The sequence below is a fragment of the Camarhynchus parvulus genome, chromosome 2, assembly GCF_901933205.1.
Source record: "Camarhynchus parvulus chromosome 2, STF_HiC, whole genome shotgun sequence".
NCBI classification, from domain to species: domain Eukaryota; kingdom Metazoa; phylum Chordata; class Aves; order Passeriformes; family Thraupidae; genus Camarhynchus; species Camarhynchus parvulus.
Genome location: NC_044572.1, coordinates 131,666,990 through 131,684,036, shown reverse-complemented (window position 1 = coordinate 131,684,036; position 17,047 = coordinate 131,666,990). Strand labels below are relative to the sequence as shown.

The window sequence follows — 17,047 nt, the reverse complement described above, 5'->3', positions numbered from 1 at the left end:
AGCGCGCGCGCGCGGCGATGGGCGCCGCGGGCCCCGCGTGCGCGGCGCGCGAGCCGCTGTCGCCGGAGCCGGCGCTGTCACGCGAGCCGGCGCTGCGCTCCGTGCTGCGGCACGTGCGGCTGGAGAACCTGGCGGCGGGAATGAGCGGCGGCGTCCTGTCCACCCTGGCCCTGCACCCGCTGGACCTCGTGAAGATCCGCTTCGCAGGTGAGGCCGGAGCGGCCGCCCCCGCCGTCCCGCGCTAAGGACGCACCGGCGTGCCCGAGCCCGTCGAGCTCGGCCCGGGACCTGCCGGGCTTCCCGCCCACAGCCCGCGCTGCTCCGCCCGCCCCGTGCCCGGCTGCAGCGCCCCGCTGCCGGGGGCAGCCCCACGGCTTGGAATAAACCGGCCGTGCGCCGAGAGGGTCTCCCGTTCTCTTCCCTGCTATCCCAAGGTGCTCCTTGCGCCGTGCAGGGGCTGCGGCGTGTGCGGTGGCCCCGAGCTGTTTGCGGGCAGGTCGGGAGCTGCCCGCCTCTGCCCGCTCCCGTGCCCGCCAGTGCCGGAGACCCCCGAGCGCTGCTTTAGCAGGCGGGCTGCCCAAGCCGCGTTCAAAGTTCACCTCTATGCCAAACATTTTCAACACTCAAAGCGTAGCGGTGGTTTTGGAATAACCTTGGTTGTTAACAGTAGTGGTATTGTTTTGCAGAAAACTCTGTGACTGGTTTGTTTCTCCACAGGGAAACGTGGCAACTTCTCTTGACTTTTCTGCTGATTTGAAAAATTTGTCCACCATTTATCGTATTTTCTTTCAGAGAGGTTGAAACGTTTTACTGTATCTTTGGATTGTTTTCTTAAATACGGATGTTTATTCTTAAAAATTGATGTTTTAAGATCTGGAAACCAAACTATCACAGAGACATTTTTCAAAATTCAAAACGCTGCATGTCCTAGTTAGGCACATCCTGGGCTGTGTTATGAGAAGCACAGGCAGCAGAAGGGCTCTTTTCTCTCTGTTTTCCATTTGTAAGACTATGTCAGAAGTACTGTGTTTATTTTGGGGCTCTCCAGGACAAGGAAGGAAGGCAGTGACACACACTGGTGTGACTCCAGTGGAAGCCACCAGACTGGTGAAGGGGCTGGAGCACATGGCACAGAATAGGCTGACACAACAGGATCCCTTTGGCCTCAGAAAGGAAGGGCTAAGGGGAGCTAAAATTGCAGTCTATGACAGTGTTCTTGGAAGACAGAGAGAAGGTAAAGCCAGATTCTTGGAGATAGTTAGAAGGAGCCAAAAAGGAACAGGCACAAGCATGGAGAATTCCAGTTATTTTACTGTGAGAATGGTCAAATACTGGAAAAGGTTACCCAGACAGGCTGTAATCTCTTCAGCCGTGGAAATATTCAGGAGTCAACTGGTCATGTCCCTAAGTAACCAGGTCTAATTAAATCTGGTTTGAATACAGGTTTGGATTAGGTGGCTTTTGGAGGTCATGTACTTTCACATGCTTCTTTGGGTTGAAAATAATAATTCCTGTGTTTTGTCTTCAATGAGGGAGCAGGAGCTGTTATCAGAAATGAATGTTGTCAAGATTCTTGGCAGCATCATTGACAGAAAGAGTTGCATTCGTGTCTCTGATTTGCAGTGTTGTTTCATATGTTTATAAACTTGACCTAGTGTCTGCATGGTAAAAAATTTCACAAATGCCTTTGGGAAAGGTCTAGCAACACTTAGGAAGGAGAAAAGAGGTGTTTGTGTTCTAGTTTTGAGTGATTGTCAAGGTGTTCAGTAAAAGCATTTTGTCTTTAATGCTGAAGCCTGTCACAATGTGACACAGAGACTCAAGAGGACACAGAGTTTGGACACAGAGTTCAAGGGGAATTAATAATAAATGTGGCACTGAACAGAAAATGCCTGTTTACCAGGATTAATTTTGATGGGGACACAAAAACTACACTTGTGAAACTTTGAGATCAGTTTTCAGTACAGTTGCAGTCTAGCCATATGTCTGTGGTAAGAATGCTGCTATGTTGGCGTCACAGAGTAATTCAGGTCAGAAGAGAGCTGAGGAGTTCACCCCTACTCAGATAAGCTCTGCTTAGATCAGTTTGTTCAGTCTTGTGTCCTGGAGTTTTGAGTAGCTCCAAAGATGCTCTTCAGGCAACTTATTTAAGTATTTGGCCATTCTGCTGGATAAAAAGTTCTGATCAAAATTCCCTGTATTTCAGCTTGTGTCTGTTGCCTCTTATCATCTCAGCATGGATTGCATCACATATCTCATCAGTAACCAACTTACTCCTTTGTTGTTTTGGTAGGAGCAATAGTAGTCACCACTCCAAGTTTTGTGGACATCCATGTTCTACATGATCTGTCAGACAAAAACTTGGCGTTTTCTCTATTTTTGAATTGATATTTTCTGAACATTTGGACAACAAGCTGTTAGGTTATTAGGTGGGAGAAGAAACCTTTGAGTATTCTGGTAAAAACTGACTTGGGAATCAGTAGGACATGACCCATTGCTTTATAGAACATTTTAGGGAGAAAATTTGAATTTAAGGGTTGTTACTTAGGACTTGTCTAAACAACTTAGAGAAACATGTCAAGGATGCCATCCATATCACTTGAAATATGATGCAAATTTGCTGGAGTGCTAAAAAGAAGAGACAGAAAACTTCAGATCTGCTGCTCATCAAAAATATACAAAAGTGCATTTATTTAGCGTTGTCAAATTAATAGGAACTTTCCTCTTACTGAGCTAAGTAGTTATCTCTGGTTTTTATTTCTTTTTCTGCCCTTTTTCCCCTAAGTTCTTTTAACTCTAAGCTTATAAAGCTGTAAACCCCAACTCTTGCATACTTGTGAAATAACACTCATGTAATACAGTTGATCAGTTATGTTTCATGTCCATTTATTTCTTTGGAGGCTGTGGACTCCTGGGTTGGCTTGGAGGCAGTTGAACTTTATGCTTCCTGAAATGTTTTCCAGTATAATTTCTCTCTTTTGTAGTAAGTGATGGGTTGGAGCTGAGGCCAAAGTACAATGGAATTCTTCACTGTATGAGCACAGTCTGGAAGCATGAAGGGCTTCGAGGCTTGTACCAAGGGGTAACTCCAAACATGGTGGGAGCAGGAGCCTCCTGGGGACTTTACTTCTTCTTGTAAGTAGAACTGTAAAATGTGTCACTGCCTGCAATGTAGTGTTCAGATATACATTGCATCTTCTTTGTGAGGTATAAAAACGTGCTAAGGGACTTACAGACTTGTCATTCTCTTAGCTAGTCCAGGTTTGTTAGCGTTTATTTTGGTTTGCTGTTTTAGAATTTAAACAATTTGAGTCAGAGAGCTGTTCCTTTGTCAGGTACAGTGCATTCCCTTGCTGCTGTGAAAATACTAAGAAATTTGAGAGGTGGTGATACTATTCAGAAAGAATTCTCTAAAAGTGCCAATACACTGTTCTTTAAACCCCATGAAAAACAGGAATCTAAATTGATTTCTTGAAAATAAAGAGCATGAAGTTTTCTACTAAAACTAAATGTTTGATTGTTTTTAATCATTTTAGTGACAGTTTTTTCATTGTTTTTGTCAGTTCATGGGCTTTGCTTTTAAAGCCCATTTTTTAATATTCTACTTTATTAACTCTGTTAGTACTTATCCCTATTAATTCAAACATTTTAGGGGGACTAGTTAGCTGGCATGCCTATGCAAAGCTCACTTGTCAGTTCTCTAGGCTCTATTATTGCTGTACTTGAGTCCTTAAGCTTTGCTGTAGATTGCTATTGACACTTCATCTTCTGTTGACAATTCCTTAATTCACAAAGATTGCAAACAGGATCAAGAGAAGAATGCTCAGTGTATTTCTGAGCTAGAGGGTAGATACCTAGCACTGTGGGTCCCAATAAAACTCTTTTAGAAGTTAATTCTGGATATCTGATAATTTTCAAGATGCAGTCCCATTGATACTGACAGTTTAATTTTACAATTTAAATATATATTACCATAGTTCACTTTAAAGAGCTGACTGCTCAGAGACAATTAATCAATTAAATAACAGTAGTTTGGATGCCTTTTCTTCAAAGGCTGTGTACCACCATGACCTTCAGTCAGGTATGTCATTCTGGATTGGGTTTTTTGTGATGTAGGTCTGCGTTCACCTTCACTAAACTATGTTGTACATTTTGCAGCTACAATGCCATCAAAGCTTACAAGAAGGAAGGGAAGATGGAAAGTCTCAGTGCGAGCGAACACCTAGTGTCAGCTGCAGAGGCTGGTGAGGTTAAATGCAAAAATTAATGTTCACTTGTAGCCTTTCCATATACTGCTGCCTGTCTTTCTGTGTCAGTGCAGCTTTTTTTTACAGCTGGCAAGTGTAAGTGTTCCAGCCCAGATGCAATAGTTTGTTGTCTGTAAATAAAACAAAGATGTCTAGCACAAATAGGTGGGTCACTGTAGTCCTTCAGTTTTGTGCAGAATTAGCAGTTGTCAAAATGTCTTTTGTCCTAGTTTTCATTCTGTGTAAGCACTTTCCATATTTAGTACTGTATTGGGTCCCAAAATGTAACTATAGAAATCTGCTGCTATCAGATTGTTAACTTGTTAAATATTTAACACCTGGACCTGGAAAGGAGGGAGCCTGTTGAATCATAGAATGGTTTGGGTTGGAAGGGACCTTAAAAATAGGGTTCCAACCCCCTGTCTTTGACTGGGACACCTCCCACTAGACCAGGTTGCTCATCGCCCCATCCAGCTTGGTCTTGAACACTTCCAGAGATGGAGCATCCACAACTTCTCTGGGCAACCTGTTCCAGTGCCTTACCACTGTCACAGTAAAGAATTTATGCCTCATACTTAATCTAAACCTACTCTCTTTCAGTTTGAATCATTTCCCCTTGACCTGTCACTACATGCTGTACAGACAATTTGGAAAACTTTTTAGTAGGATTTTGAAGCATTCATTTACCATTGAAATATAAGCCATATTGTTTGACATGAAGTGTCATAATGCTTTCTGTTACAATGGTATTTTCAATAGCCTATAAAGCTGTAACAGGTTCTTGCTATTAACCTGTCAAAATTATTAAGCAAATCTCACATCACTGAGGTGTCCATTAAATTTTGAATTATTGTATATTGAAGAATAACTCAGATAATCAGTGGTACATTAAGAAATTACATTTACTGTCTACTTCACATTATACTACTAACTGTGGAAAGGTGAAGCAAAAAAGGGGCTATATTAGGAATATGCAAAAACACCTGTGCCCTGAAAAAGTACTACAGCAGGAGTGAATTGGACTTGACTGTGAGCTTTGAAGGGAGAGGGAGGGAGCAATGGAAGGCATAAAGTTCACCAGTTTTGAACAGTATGAGTACTCTGGTAGGAGAAGTAGATTTGTCATTGTAGAAGCCTGTGTTATATTGGACTGAATAAACTGGGACAATCTGTGGAGTTGGCATAACAATGAGAGTAACTTCTGTGTGTTCTCAGGAGCCATGACCCTGTGCATTACAAACCCAATATGGGTAACCAAGACTCGACTTGTGCTACAATATAACGCTGGTGTGGATCCATCCAAGCGCCAGTACAGAGGAATGTTTGATGCTCTCATAAAGATATACAAGACAGAGGGCATCTGTGGCTTATATAAGGTAATCACATTTCAGAAAAATTCCATGATTGCCTGGCACCACCCAGTAGCATGGTGAGACTTCTAAATATTTGTCTACAAAAAAATTAATTTTAATAGCTCGCTTTCATTCTGTGAGTCTTCCCCACTGAAGAACTGCAGCAAAAAGGCTTAGTCAGAAGAAAAGCCATTATACTGGTGATAAACTGCTTTGTAATTTTTTTGAATCTTCCTATAATTACAATTTGGATAAGCAGGGCAGCAACAATGTAACCTATGTTGCTGGCAGTACTTCCTTGCATTTTATCCCTTATCTCTGTATTTCTAACCTCTTCTGGAAGATGACATGACGAAAGTACTTGCTAATTTTTTCTTCCACAACACATAGTTTCACAACTGCTTGTTTGCCCTCTGGTTATTGATGTCTGTAATCTGTCAGCTCTAGATACATTAAATTTGCAGACTTCTAAATAGGGCCTGCATATGTGTGGGGTTTTTGTTCCCTTTAATTTAGGGAAACAGATGGCAACAAGATTTGGACTTTTTGCCTCCTCCTCTCTTCAGGTCACAACATCAAGATGCATTCATCAGTGCCTGGAAGTTGTGAAGAAACCTATTTTAGTTCAGGCTGGCTCTTCTCCTGCAAGTAATGCTGCAGAATCATAGAATCATAGAATGGCTTGGGTTGGAAGGGTTCTTAAAGATATTCTTGTTCCAACACCCCTGTGATGGGCAGGTGTACCTTCCACTAGCCCAGGCTGCTCAGAGCTCATCCAGCCTGGCCTTGAACACTGCCAGGAATAGGGAACAAGACCACTTTCTCTTAGAAATTGTCCTGAGTACTGAACATTAGCTTATTTTATTTTCAGTGAAAAATGTGATCCTTCCTATTCTGTAAGACTTGCATGCTTCATGGCAATGAATGCCAAATTCTAACACCAGGAACAGGGCACCTTACTTATTCCTAAATTGAAATTGTCAGGATTTCTGGTTTGCCTGCCTGGATGTCTGCTCTGTTCCATGTAGATAAGTTCTGATTTCTTGGATCTGTTAGGTTTTAAGATGTCCTTCCACCCTTCTTTTCAGATTATTCCTGCCAGTAGCATGTGTCGCCTTTGGCACTAGACACTTCTTTGTAGTGTTAATCTGCAAGTGTGGGACTAAAGCAGCTACTTCCTTTGAAAGAGCAAATTACTTGCTTAAATCTGCAAAGAAGGTGACCTAAATAGGTCCTGAATGACCTACATAAGTATGCACACTGTGCAGCTTCCATTTGACATCAGGACTCTCTCAATCTTGTCTGTACTGGGGAAAAAGGCACCTCTTCAGGTGGCTCTTGGACTTGTACATGCTTTAGCTTCCTCCATTTCAGTGTTTGGGGGAGCTTTTCTTTTTCTTGCTCTATTTGAAATTGTACAGCTAAAGCTTTGTTAATTGCCCTGAGTCAGGAGTTGTAGTACATGCAATTGTCTTCTTTTTCCTCATAATCTTTGTTTCAGATAGCATTCCTTGTAGCAGATAAGGGGATCTCAGGTAGTACCACCTTATAGTAAATGAAGGGATCTCAAACAGAGCAACTGTCTCAGATAGAATTGGAAATAAAATCTGGAAGCAGTTTCTGTTTGAGATTTGTCTCCTTAGACAATAAAGAATGGAATTTCTGACCAAGCATCTTTCCTGCACAGATGCTGTTACTGATCTGAGCAAATCCTTTCAGTCCTTTGAGGTACAAACTGGTAATGTCAGGCTACATCAATCTTTCTAGCAGGGATCAAAGCTGTCTTTATTAGCTCTGCTGGGTATTGATTGTTCATCAGATATAGTTTGTCTGAATCTGGGTTTCTCAGTAAGCTGTTCCTCTTGAACTTGGCCTGGTTCTGAAAAGGCAGGAGGAGTCTCCTTTGCTCATTATCCCAGTAATCATCCAGTCAGTGATCTTCCACACCCTCCGTCCACTGGGCTTTATCTTTTGGCCCCCTGAGGACAGAGCTGCTCTATTGCACACCAGGCTGAATTAAAAAGCAGCTTGGGGTTATGTGCTTTGAACACACCCATGGATCTGCTGGAGATTTGAGCTCTAAAAATTACCTTGCCATTAATGAATGTCATGCAACCATCTCCATGTTATAAGTGCTGTGTTGTTCTTTTCAAGCATAAGGTAGGAGTTCCCAAACATGGTAAAATAGTTGTAAAATTGTAGGATTGGTGCTTTTAGGAAAACATAAAATATCTCTGAGCTGTTGAGAAGCTGTTAGATATATAGTCTAGAGTGACTGACTACTAAGACATCAGTCAGGAATACAACTAGCATCCTTCATGGCCTCTATTTCTGTATGTGCATTTGTTTTTCTCTTTTATTGACGATATAGAAGCAGCAGTTAGAAATAGAGCAGTGCTTAATAAACAAGAGTAAAATACACGGGAAATGTATAAAATTTAAGGAGATAAAAGTAAAATCTAGGGTCATCAAGACTGAGAATAATAATATAGCATGCTGGCAACAACAAATTCATAACAGTAATGTGTGCTTATTACCAAGTGAAATATATTTGGGCACTTCTGTGTTGGCATTTCACTTTTGGTAGGCAAGATTCTATGCTCTGAGGATAAAGTACTTTTCCTGGTCTCTCAATGGCTAAGGCACTTAGCTCTCTTTATTTTGCAATGCTTTTGCTTCTGTTATTTTTCTTCTTGTAAATATGAAGCTTGTAAACTTGCTATATCTTTGTACTTATACATAGCAAAATCCATTGAGATTTGGCCATCTTGATTTTAATTTAAGTTGCAGGTTCTACACAGAGACATAAGCAAAAGTGGCTTTCAGATAAAAGATGGTAACATTTTTCACCATGAGGGAATCAAGATGATGATGGTGACTTCAGTGTCTTGTCTGCACAAGTTGTCAGAGCAGGGCACTCATACGCTGCAGGTCTCTGACGCACTGAGAGCCCAAATGAAGGCGGCACTGGAGAGATAATAAGGGGTATTTGCTGCATTCTTTTGAAACAAGCAGCAGAAGCTGTTCTGGCTTGAGTGCTGTCAAACACTTCAGGCAGTGATGTGAGTACCACATCACCAAATGATCCTTGTTCTCTTCTTTACTAAGAAGCACAGGTTTTCCAGTGTGTACATTTGTTCTGTGTTTCTTTATATTGTGATGGGTAACCTTTGAAACACTAACCAACAGGACATTTTCTTCTTGTCTGGATTTTCAGCACTAAAACACTTTAAGCCAATTTTAAAACATTTCTTTATTCCCACTGCTGCTCAAAATTATATGCCATTTAAATTTCTAATTATAGAATATAAATATAGAACTATATTTAATTCTGTCTGTTGTTCTAATCCTTTGAAAGAGAATTCAAACAGGACTACTTTGAGGAACCATTCATCTTGTCATGCTTCCATGGCGAAAATCTTCTAAAGATATATTTCAAATATTAAAGTAAAAAAGAACAAGAAATACATGAAGTTATTATAAAATTTCTCTTTACAGTCATATTATGTATAAAAATAAACATTTAATTTTGTCAAATTTTGTGGCAAGAAAGAATTTTGAATTAAATTATTCTAAGAATAAGAAAACAGAATATGTTTCAAAAACTTCCCCGGCCAAGATATTTCACTGCTGTGAAGAAATCAGTTTTGCTATGAAACATTTTTCCATAAGAATACATTGTTTTCTATGATCAGTAAAGGTCAGCTCCCATTTTACTGAGGCACATTGGCTGACAGTTGCTTCACTCCCTTCTTGCATTTTTTAATATTGGCCCAACATTAAAAGTCCCTCAGTCTTTGGAAGCTCAGCACAAGACTTTAAGCCTGCTGGTATTTGTGTATGAAGTACAACCAGTAGATGCTTTAGGACTCAAGGGTGTAAGTTATCCAAATCTTCTGGCTTAAGTTTAAGAGTTTAGCTCTCTTAAAGGTTGCTTTACGTTCTTCTTTTGTTGGCAGGGAAAGTATTACCTCATTTTTCTATGATATAAATACATTGTTCTAATTCTTTCCAAGTGGAGAACAATTACTTCCACTGTCTTTTAGTTGTTTTACTGATTAATCACCAGGAAATGTTTGTGAAGATTTTCCCTGCTATCATTGTCCATAAGTTTCATACTGGTTTTGGTATTTTTTTGCTGACCCAGATAATTTTTTCTTTGACATTTTTGCATAGTTTTTTAAATTCTCCTTCTGTTTTTATATTGCTTTTCTTCTCTAATCCAGGATTTCTGAAAACCAAAGTTGTCCTTTTCCCTCTGTTGGGGCCCTTTGGCTTCAAACTTCACTTTGTGATTACAGCTGACAAAACACAGATATGTGGTTTAATTCCACTTGTTCTCATTTGGGGAAGGTTTTTTTTCTGGGACTTTCACTAGCCTTTAATGCATTTCATCAGTTTGTGCTCACCAATGTTGAGTTCATGACCATTATTTCTTACTGTGAGAAGAAGAAATTCTAAAAAAAATCATTTCCTGAATGACTGAAAAACTTTAGAAATCTATATGTAGCATTTGGAAAGCTGATCCCTGAAGTGGTATTTTGTGTATTATCCATTCAAATTTTATGCCTGCTGTAGTTTTAGTTGTTGGGGTTTTTTCTGCAATTCAGGAGTTTTATTATTTTGTCTTGTTAACACTAATTCAGTGGACTCCTTCAGGGATCCCTTCTCCTTTTCACCTTCTCCAGGCTTTTAATCATATTCTGATAAGTCTTCAACATTTTGGGTTTCCCTTTTAGTCTAACACAGAGTCTGGCATCTGAACACATTTTTAAATTCCTTTTTCTTGCCTGAATGGATCATGGGAAATAAAACTGTTCTTTTTTTTTTAACTTTGGTTCTTTGAGTCCTTTTAACCACATTTTGATCACTTGCTCTGTTATAATTGTACACTACACTAACAGTTTGCAGCAATCTTCTGAGTCCCTTTCTGGCCAAGATAGATTAATCCTCCATATATTTGTGTTTTTCAATGCAAGTGACCAACTCTTCAAAAAGAATTAGTGCTTGTCAGAGCCCCTGCAGCTGGCAGCTCATTTTAATGGAGCTAGTCCTGCTCCTGGGGGAACTCCTGTCTTCTCTTTCTTGTGGAGACAGTTCAGAAAGTACCTGTTTTCCCCCTTCATTTCAACTTTTTTGAATCTAAAGGTTGATGTGTATTTTCCTGTGTTTGTGTAAGAAAGACAGTGCTGGAGCAGCACACTCTTTTCTCCCACAAGGACATGTTATGGCAGTGCCAGGTTTATGGTTAGATTTGATAATCCTAAAGATCTTTTCCAACCAAAATGATTCTATGATTCTACACAGACACAAATATTTCAGTGTAGAAATATATATATCTCATAGACACACATTTATGTAGAGACACACATGCAAACACATGCATATCTATTTCCCAGGCTCAATCACAATAATGTTTTGTACCTCTGCTCCTGGTGGCTCTTCTCTGAATTGCCAGCATCTGTCATTACTTTAACAGTCTCAGGTGGAACCAGACCTCTCAGTGCCAGTTTCTGGAAATGTGCACTGAGCTTCATTTGTGATCCTGCAGTCCTAATCTGTGTTACCAGTTTGTGCTCTCTGAGGTGGAGTTCCTGGGCCAGTTGTTTTATCTCAGTGACTCAGGAGGTGACTTTAGGCTGTATGTCAGAAAAGTAGCATTTATTGAGTGTTGGTGTGATGCCTGCCCTTAAGGACACCGAGTCAGACTGCAGCTGCTGTGCGGGCACAGTCTGTACATTAAGGGAGGACAAATATAGGGGGATGTGCTCTGTCAAGTTGTTTAGGCTTTGTGCTTTACCCTTTAACTTTGTTTTATCCTTTTTTTAGGGATTTGTGCCTGGTCTGTTCGGAACATCACATGGAGCTCTTCAGTTCATGGCCTACGAGGATTTGAAAGAGAGATACAACAAGTATAGAAACAGAGTATCAGATACAAAACTGGTAGGATGCTTGAGAATAAAATTGTGTTATGGCATGTAAATAAATAGAAGTGGATTCCATTTGTCAGGTTATACAGCAGCCAAATGCACAAAGTATTGGTACATTAATTGAAGTGCAGAATGTATAGAAGGAAATAATACTTTCTGACTTTTTAGAAACAAGCAACTGGTTTTCACTGGTTTTGAAAACCAACTTCTTATTTTGGCAAGTGTTTTGAGAATTTTAGAGGAAGGAATGAGGGTTTTTTCTAACACTGTGTAACCAGAGGGGGTGGTACTAAACCTTGGAAAACTGTTTGGATGCAAGTTGGGCAAAGGTAGCTACTATTGGAAGAAGTGTTTCTCTTAATGGGAATGAGAAGGTACAACACATGTTTTACAGTCAATTACTTGTAGCACTGCATGTAGTAAAAATTGACATTTCTTTTAATGTGTTCTATTATAAGAGGGAAAAATCTAGAGTATTGTTGGGTTGTACATTTAAGAATCAAATAAGATTTTGGGAACTGGCTAATTTAAACCATACCTAAAGCAAGCCTGACAATTTTTCTTGCTTTTAGAACACTGTGGAATACATAATGATGGCAGCTGTATCCAAAATATTTGCTGTGGTAGCAACATATCCCTATCAAGTAGTGCGAGCTCGTCTTCAAGACCAGCATAACACATACTCTGGGGTGTTTGATGTGATCCGCAGGACCTGGAGGTGGGTGTGCAAAATTAAAAGCCTGCATGTTGCAAACTGAGTTTTACAGAATCAGAGCTACCTTTACTGGCTTCTTGCTGACTTGCAGAACCAGTACAGTTCAGAGCAAACAGAGTGTTAGTTGTACCAAGTCATGTTGTGCAAGATGCCACCAACAGCACTAAGCTAAGCAGAGAGGAGGAGATGGGAGAGAGCCAATGCCCCCTGCAGGTTTCTGTTGTTTATTCTGTCTCCCTTCTCTCTTCTCCAGCAAATTTCACAGGCTAAAAAATAACATTGTCATGGCTGGTTTGGGACACTAAATGACGTCTCACTTGAACTGCTTTGGCTTATCACAGAGGACAGGAGCATTGTGCTGCTGGGAGTTGTGGCTAATCCAGATTCCTGGCAAGGTGAAGTGAGCTAGCCAGAGCTGATTATACTGATGTCCCTGGTTACCCTGGGGCCTGGCTGCACTTGTAGTCTGTTCCCAGCTTCCTGTAGGACCTTTAGAGACCTGTGACCTCACACTTACTCATATCGTCTCACAAACCTTCCCTGAGCTCTTCCCTGAGCTCCACAGTGCAGGGGAGAGTTTTCACACAGACCTGTGTGTTTACCAAGGTGGCCACCTCTGTGTGTGCATCCATGGCTTTGGGCAGTGCTTCTGGGTTGGGCCATATTGCTGCAGAGGTGGGAATGGGCTCCTGGCTGTGAAGAGGGGCCAGCTGAGTAAGTGCCTGAGGCTCTGTTGTTCCAGTAGCACCCCTGGTTCAGAGGCTCTGCAACCATTTTAATTGGAGGCAATTCAGAGCAAAAGTAGCTCTCATGTGTCAGTGCTGAGCCCTTCAGTGCTGCAGGAAGGCTTTTTAGTTCTGGTCAAGTGTATTACAGCCATTGTGGAGCCACTGCTGAGCTCATGATAAAACAAATGGGACTTAGGGAGGGTTGTGTAAACCACACCCAAGCATTTCTTGGGATCTCTGCTTGCTCCTCCTTCCAGGTGTCCTATGCCTGTGAGGCCTGCACCTAAAGAGATAGGATTCAATGTCTCTAAAAGTTTTTAACAGCCCTAGCATGACATACTGATTCAAATTGGGTGAAATTAGGTTCTTATTTATGGGCCTGTAGAATCAAAATTCTGGAGGGGGTGCTTAAATTCTCAAAAAATGAATGCTGACTTTTCTTAGTTGTTTAGCCAGTTGTTGTAGCATGAAGAAAGATGGTAAATTGCCTTACTTAGACAATACCCACAAAAAACACTCAAAGCCTGGGCTAAGTAACTGATCTACATAATGCTATTACATGTTCAGAAGAAAAAACAATGGGTTAATACTTGATGCACTTTAAACACTGTGTGAAATTGTTATTTCTAATCTGAAGTACATCTCTCAATGGGAGTGTGAGAAATAAAATGTCAGGCCTTGTTCTATGTCGTTTTTTTCTATTAAAAGACATTCATTGAAACTTTTTTTTTGTCTTTAAAGGAAAGAAGGTGTTCATGGATTTTACAAAGGAATTATTCCTAATGTAATCAGAGTGACTCCTGCCTGCTGTATTACCTTCGTAGTTTATGAAAATGTGTCTGGCTTTTTACTTGGTTTTAGGAAAGAAAATAATTAAAGGTATGGACATGTGTTCCTAGGAAGGAATATATCCTTTATTTTTTATATTCATGATCTGGGAGAAATTTACTTCAGCAGTCTTCTTTGACACTGTGAATTGATCTGGTATTTTGAGGAAAGAATGTAGAGACAATAAACCCTGCCAACATCTCTCCTGTTGAACGTTCCTGCGTTGCTGCCTTCCTCTCTGAATCAGCTGTGTCTGCATGAAGCAGATGTCTGCAACTGTGAAATAAGAGTGCTGTGACTGGGTGAAGGCAGCTGCACTGCAATTCCATTCATCCTGGCTTGCCTGGAATAACTCACTAAGCAGTTTCAACAAGTCTCAAGATAACAGTTGGTGAGATTCTGCTCCTGCACAAGTGGAAAACTTCATATGAAAGCAACCCTGGGGCCTGTCAAAACTTTCTTAAATCTCTGAGTCTCATTAAAACAAGGAATGTCATCTGAATCCACCTCTGTGTTATTCATCAGATTTAGGATGTGGAATGCTCCAGACTCCATTGTTCATCCAACACAAAAATGTGTGTCTCAGTGGGGTGCAGTTTGGAAACTGAAATTGTTTTTTTAAGACAGCTGTCCATTCTTGGATTTGAATAATTGCAAGTCTGAAGCTCAGTTCTTGTCTCATACCAGGCCAGACTTGCACTGTGGTTTTTGACTTGGTTTTAGCAGCAGACCAACGTGCTGAAAGTGCATACATTGCTGGCAACTTAATTCATTATCTCTCTTTCATTCTCTCTCCATCTCTTTCTGTGCCAGAGTCTGTCTCCATTAATGATACAGCTGACCACATATTACTAAGTAAATGCATATTTGAAAGTAGGCTTACATTTTAAAGATGAGGATTTTTTTCTAGTAATCCCATAGTGATGCCAGTGTAGCAACAGATAGGACCACATTTACTTTCAGTAATATTCTCTGGGAAAAAAAATGTTTCTAGTCTAAAAAAATCCTGTGCACATGACTTTCTTTAAAAAAACAGAACAATCTGTTAATGTCTTCGGATTAATCTTCGGATTAATCTTAAGGAAAAAATTGTTGATATATTGATTGCTAATTTACTGATAAATTAAATTATAGTACATATCAGTAAATTTGTATAATAATTATGTTTTTTTTTTTCCATACCAATAATTGCCATCAAGAATGTGTACTTCTTAGAGTTCTGGGTTTGGTGGTTTTGGGGTTTTTATTTATTTAAGAAAAGACATTAGTGACCCTAACGTCTGCCTCCTGCTGTTGGTAAGAAGATATTAAGTATCTAGTAAATGTCATTTAACTAGGAAATAAGTTAGCAAAGGCTATCAATAAGCAAAGGCTATCAACAGTTAGGGGGGAATCATCCATTTTGTAGGGAGCAGAATAACCACTTGGAGAAGTCTCCTGTTTACCAGACTAACCTAAAGCAGAAAGAACAAATTTTAATGAAAATTTAACAGATTAGGGACTTGGTTTAAATTTTAAGTTAAATCTGGAAAGCTACAGAAACTACTCAGTATTTTGAATCTTCATTCAGCGATCCACTCACTTGTTTTTGTAGATACTGTTGCCACATACCACATTTTGTGTATAACTAAATTTATTCATAATTTACACTTTCTCTTCCACAATCCCATCCCCTCTACTGATAGAGTTGAGAATCTCACTGGAAAGAATAATCTCATTTGAGGCCAGCATGGCTGGCTTTGGTTTTTATTGTGGAAGGTTCTGTGTGTATTTAGCTGAAGATAAATTTACTGGACGTTTACCATGGAAATAATGTAGATCCAAAACAGCAGCTTCTGCCTTTGGAGGGTGCTTACTGGGCTTTGTGTGTTTTGTGGTACACAGAACGAATTTAATGGAACACTGAATTAACTCTACCACCCCGGTCCAAAATATATCGTGAAGACATATGAAAACATGATAAAAAAGCTGTGCACATAATCCAAGCCTGAATTAATGTGCTCTGGGCCCAGAACAGCTTATTCGTGCTTCAGGATAAATGCAGGGGTGGGCTGTGAGCATGTGCACAATCACTCACTGTGTGTTAGCTGACGTTCTGTAAGTTCACACCACAGCTCAGCTCATAGTAACTTGTTTGTGTTCAGGTACCTTAAAACCATCGTCCAAGCCAGTGAAAACATTGCAGTTCTTCAGAGACAAAATACCAGCTGTGTAACTTGCTGGCTTGCAGCAAATCTCACACACCATCTTGCAGTTGGGCAAGCCCAAGTGCTCCCCTCACTGCAGGTGTCCTCCCCTGGTATCTGCAACAACAGCTACAGACAAGAGCTGCCCATCCTGGGGCAAATCTTACAGCTTGTTCAGAAAAGAAAATGAGATTTCATTCTAAATAGCTGAAATAAATTCATTATCTCAGATTTAATGGATTTTTTCCTTTTAATTTCTGGGAAGAGTGAAGATTTTTGCATGTTGTACATGCTTTTCACGAGTTTTTTTATTTCATTAATGTAAAATTGGTTTTGTAATACAAACATGATTGTTGTTTCTCTTTAGAATGCGTACAAATTTTAAAAATGTTTGAGTATGCCACTTGCAGCATTTGGAAGAAAATACTTAAAACACTGAAGCTTATGGTCTGTTGGCATGATTGGTGTTGTCACTTGTCAAACAGCTGTGACATCATTTTTTCACCTTACCAGTTCGGTTTTGGAAAGCCTAGGCATTTCAACCTGTCTTATTTCTGTGTCTTCTAAACTGTTTAATACATCTAGCTTTTAACCAACACCAAAGTGATTCTGTATAACTGAAGGGCTAAATCCAGGAGAATTATTTTAGTGGAGCAATGAAATTAAGTGTTGTAACTGTAAAATTATTTAGTGTCTGCATCTTAGTAGTGGAGACCAGTCATAGATGTTACACTGAAATCCAGTCTATCAAGAAGCAAGAGAGGGAAGAAGAGCTTAGACAGTCTGGTTTTGCTCAGTTATTCATAATATGAGGTATTTAACACTTACCACATTGTCTAGGTCACAGTTAAGTCACCAGGAGTTCGTTGAGGCAAAACAGCAGAGCATCCTATTCTGCAGTCAGGTTTGCAGAAGTGCATTTTATGTATGTTTTCTGAAGGCTAAAGCCAACACCTGATTTTACTTTCTTTGAACTTTATAGATAAAGCCTTCTAAAGAAATCATGTATCACAACACCATGTAAAATACCTTAAACAGATTAATGTTCAATAAAATAACCT

General features: G+C 40.0%; 1 protein-coding gene across 1 annotated transcript; it reads left to right on the top strand.

The window, feature by feature from the left end:
* Positions 1–17: 17 nt before the first annotated feature.
* SLC25A32 (solute carrier family 25 member 32) lies at positions 18–17,044 on the top strand. Its single transcript, XM_030971609.1, has 7 exons — positions 18–207; positions 2,985–3,135; positions 4,159–4,244; positions 5,463–5,623; positions 11,429–11,542; positions 12,102–12,247; positions 13,714–17,044. Exons 1-7 carry the CDS (start codon positions 18–20, stop codon positions 13,847–13,849), a joined length of 984 nt encoding a protein of 327 aa, XP_030827469.1. The 3' UTR covers positions 13,850–17,044.
* Positions 17,045–17,047: the final 3 nt, after the last annotated feature.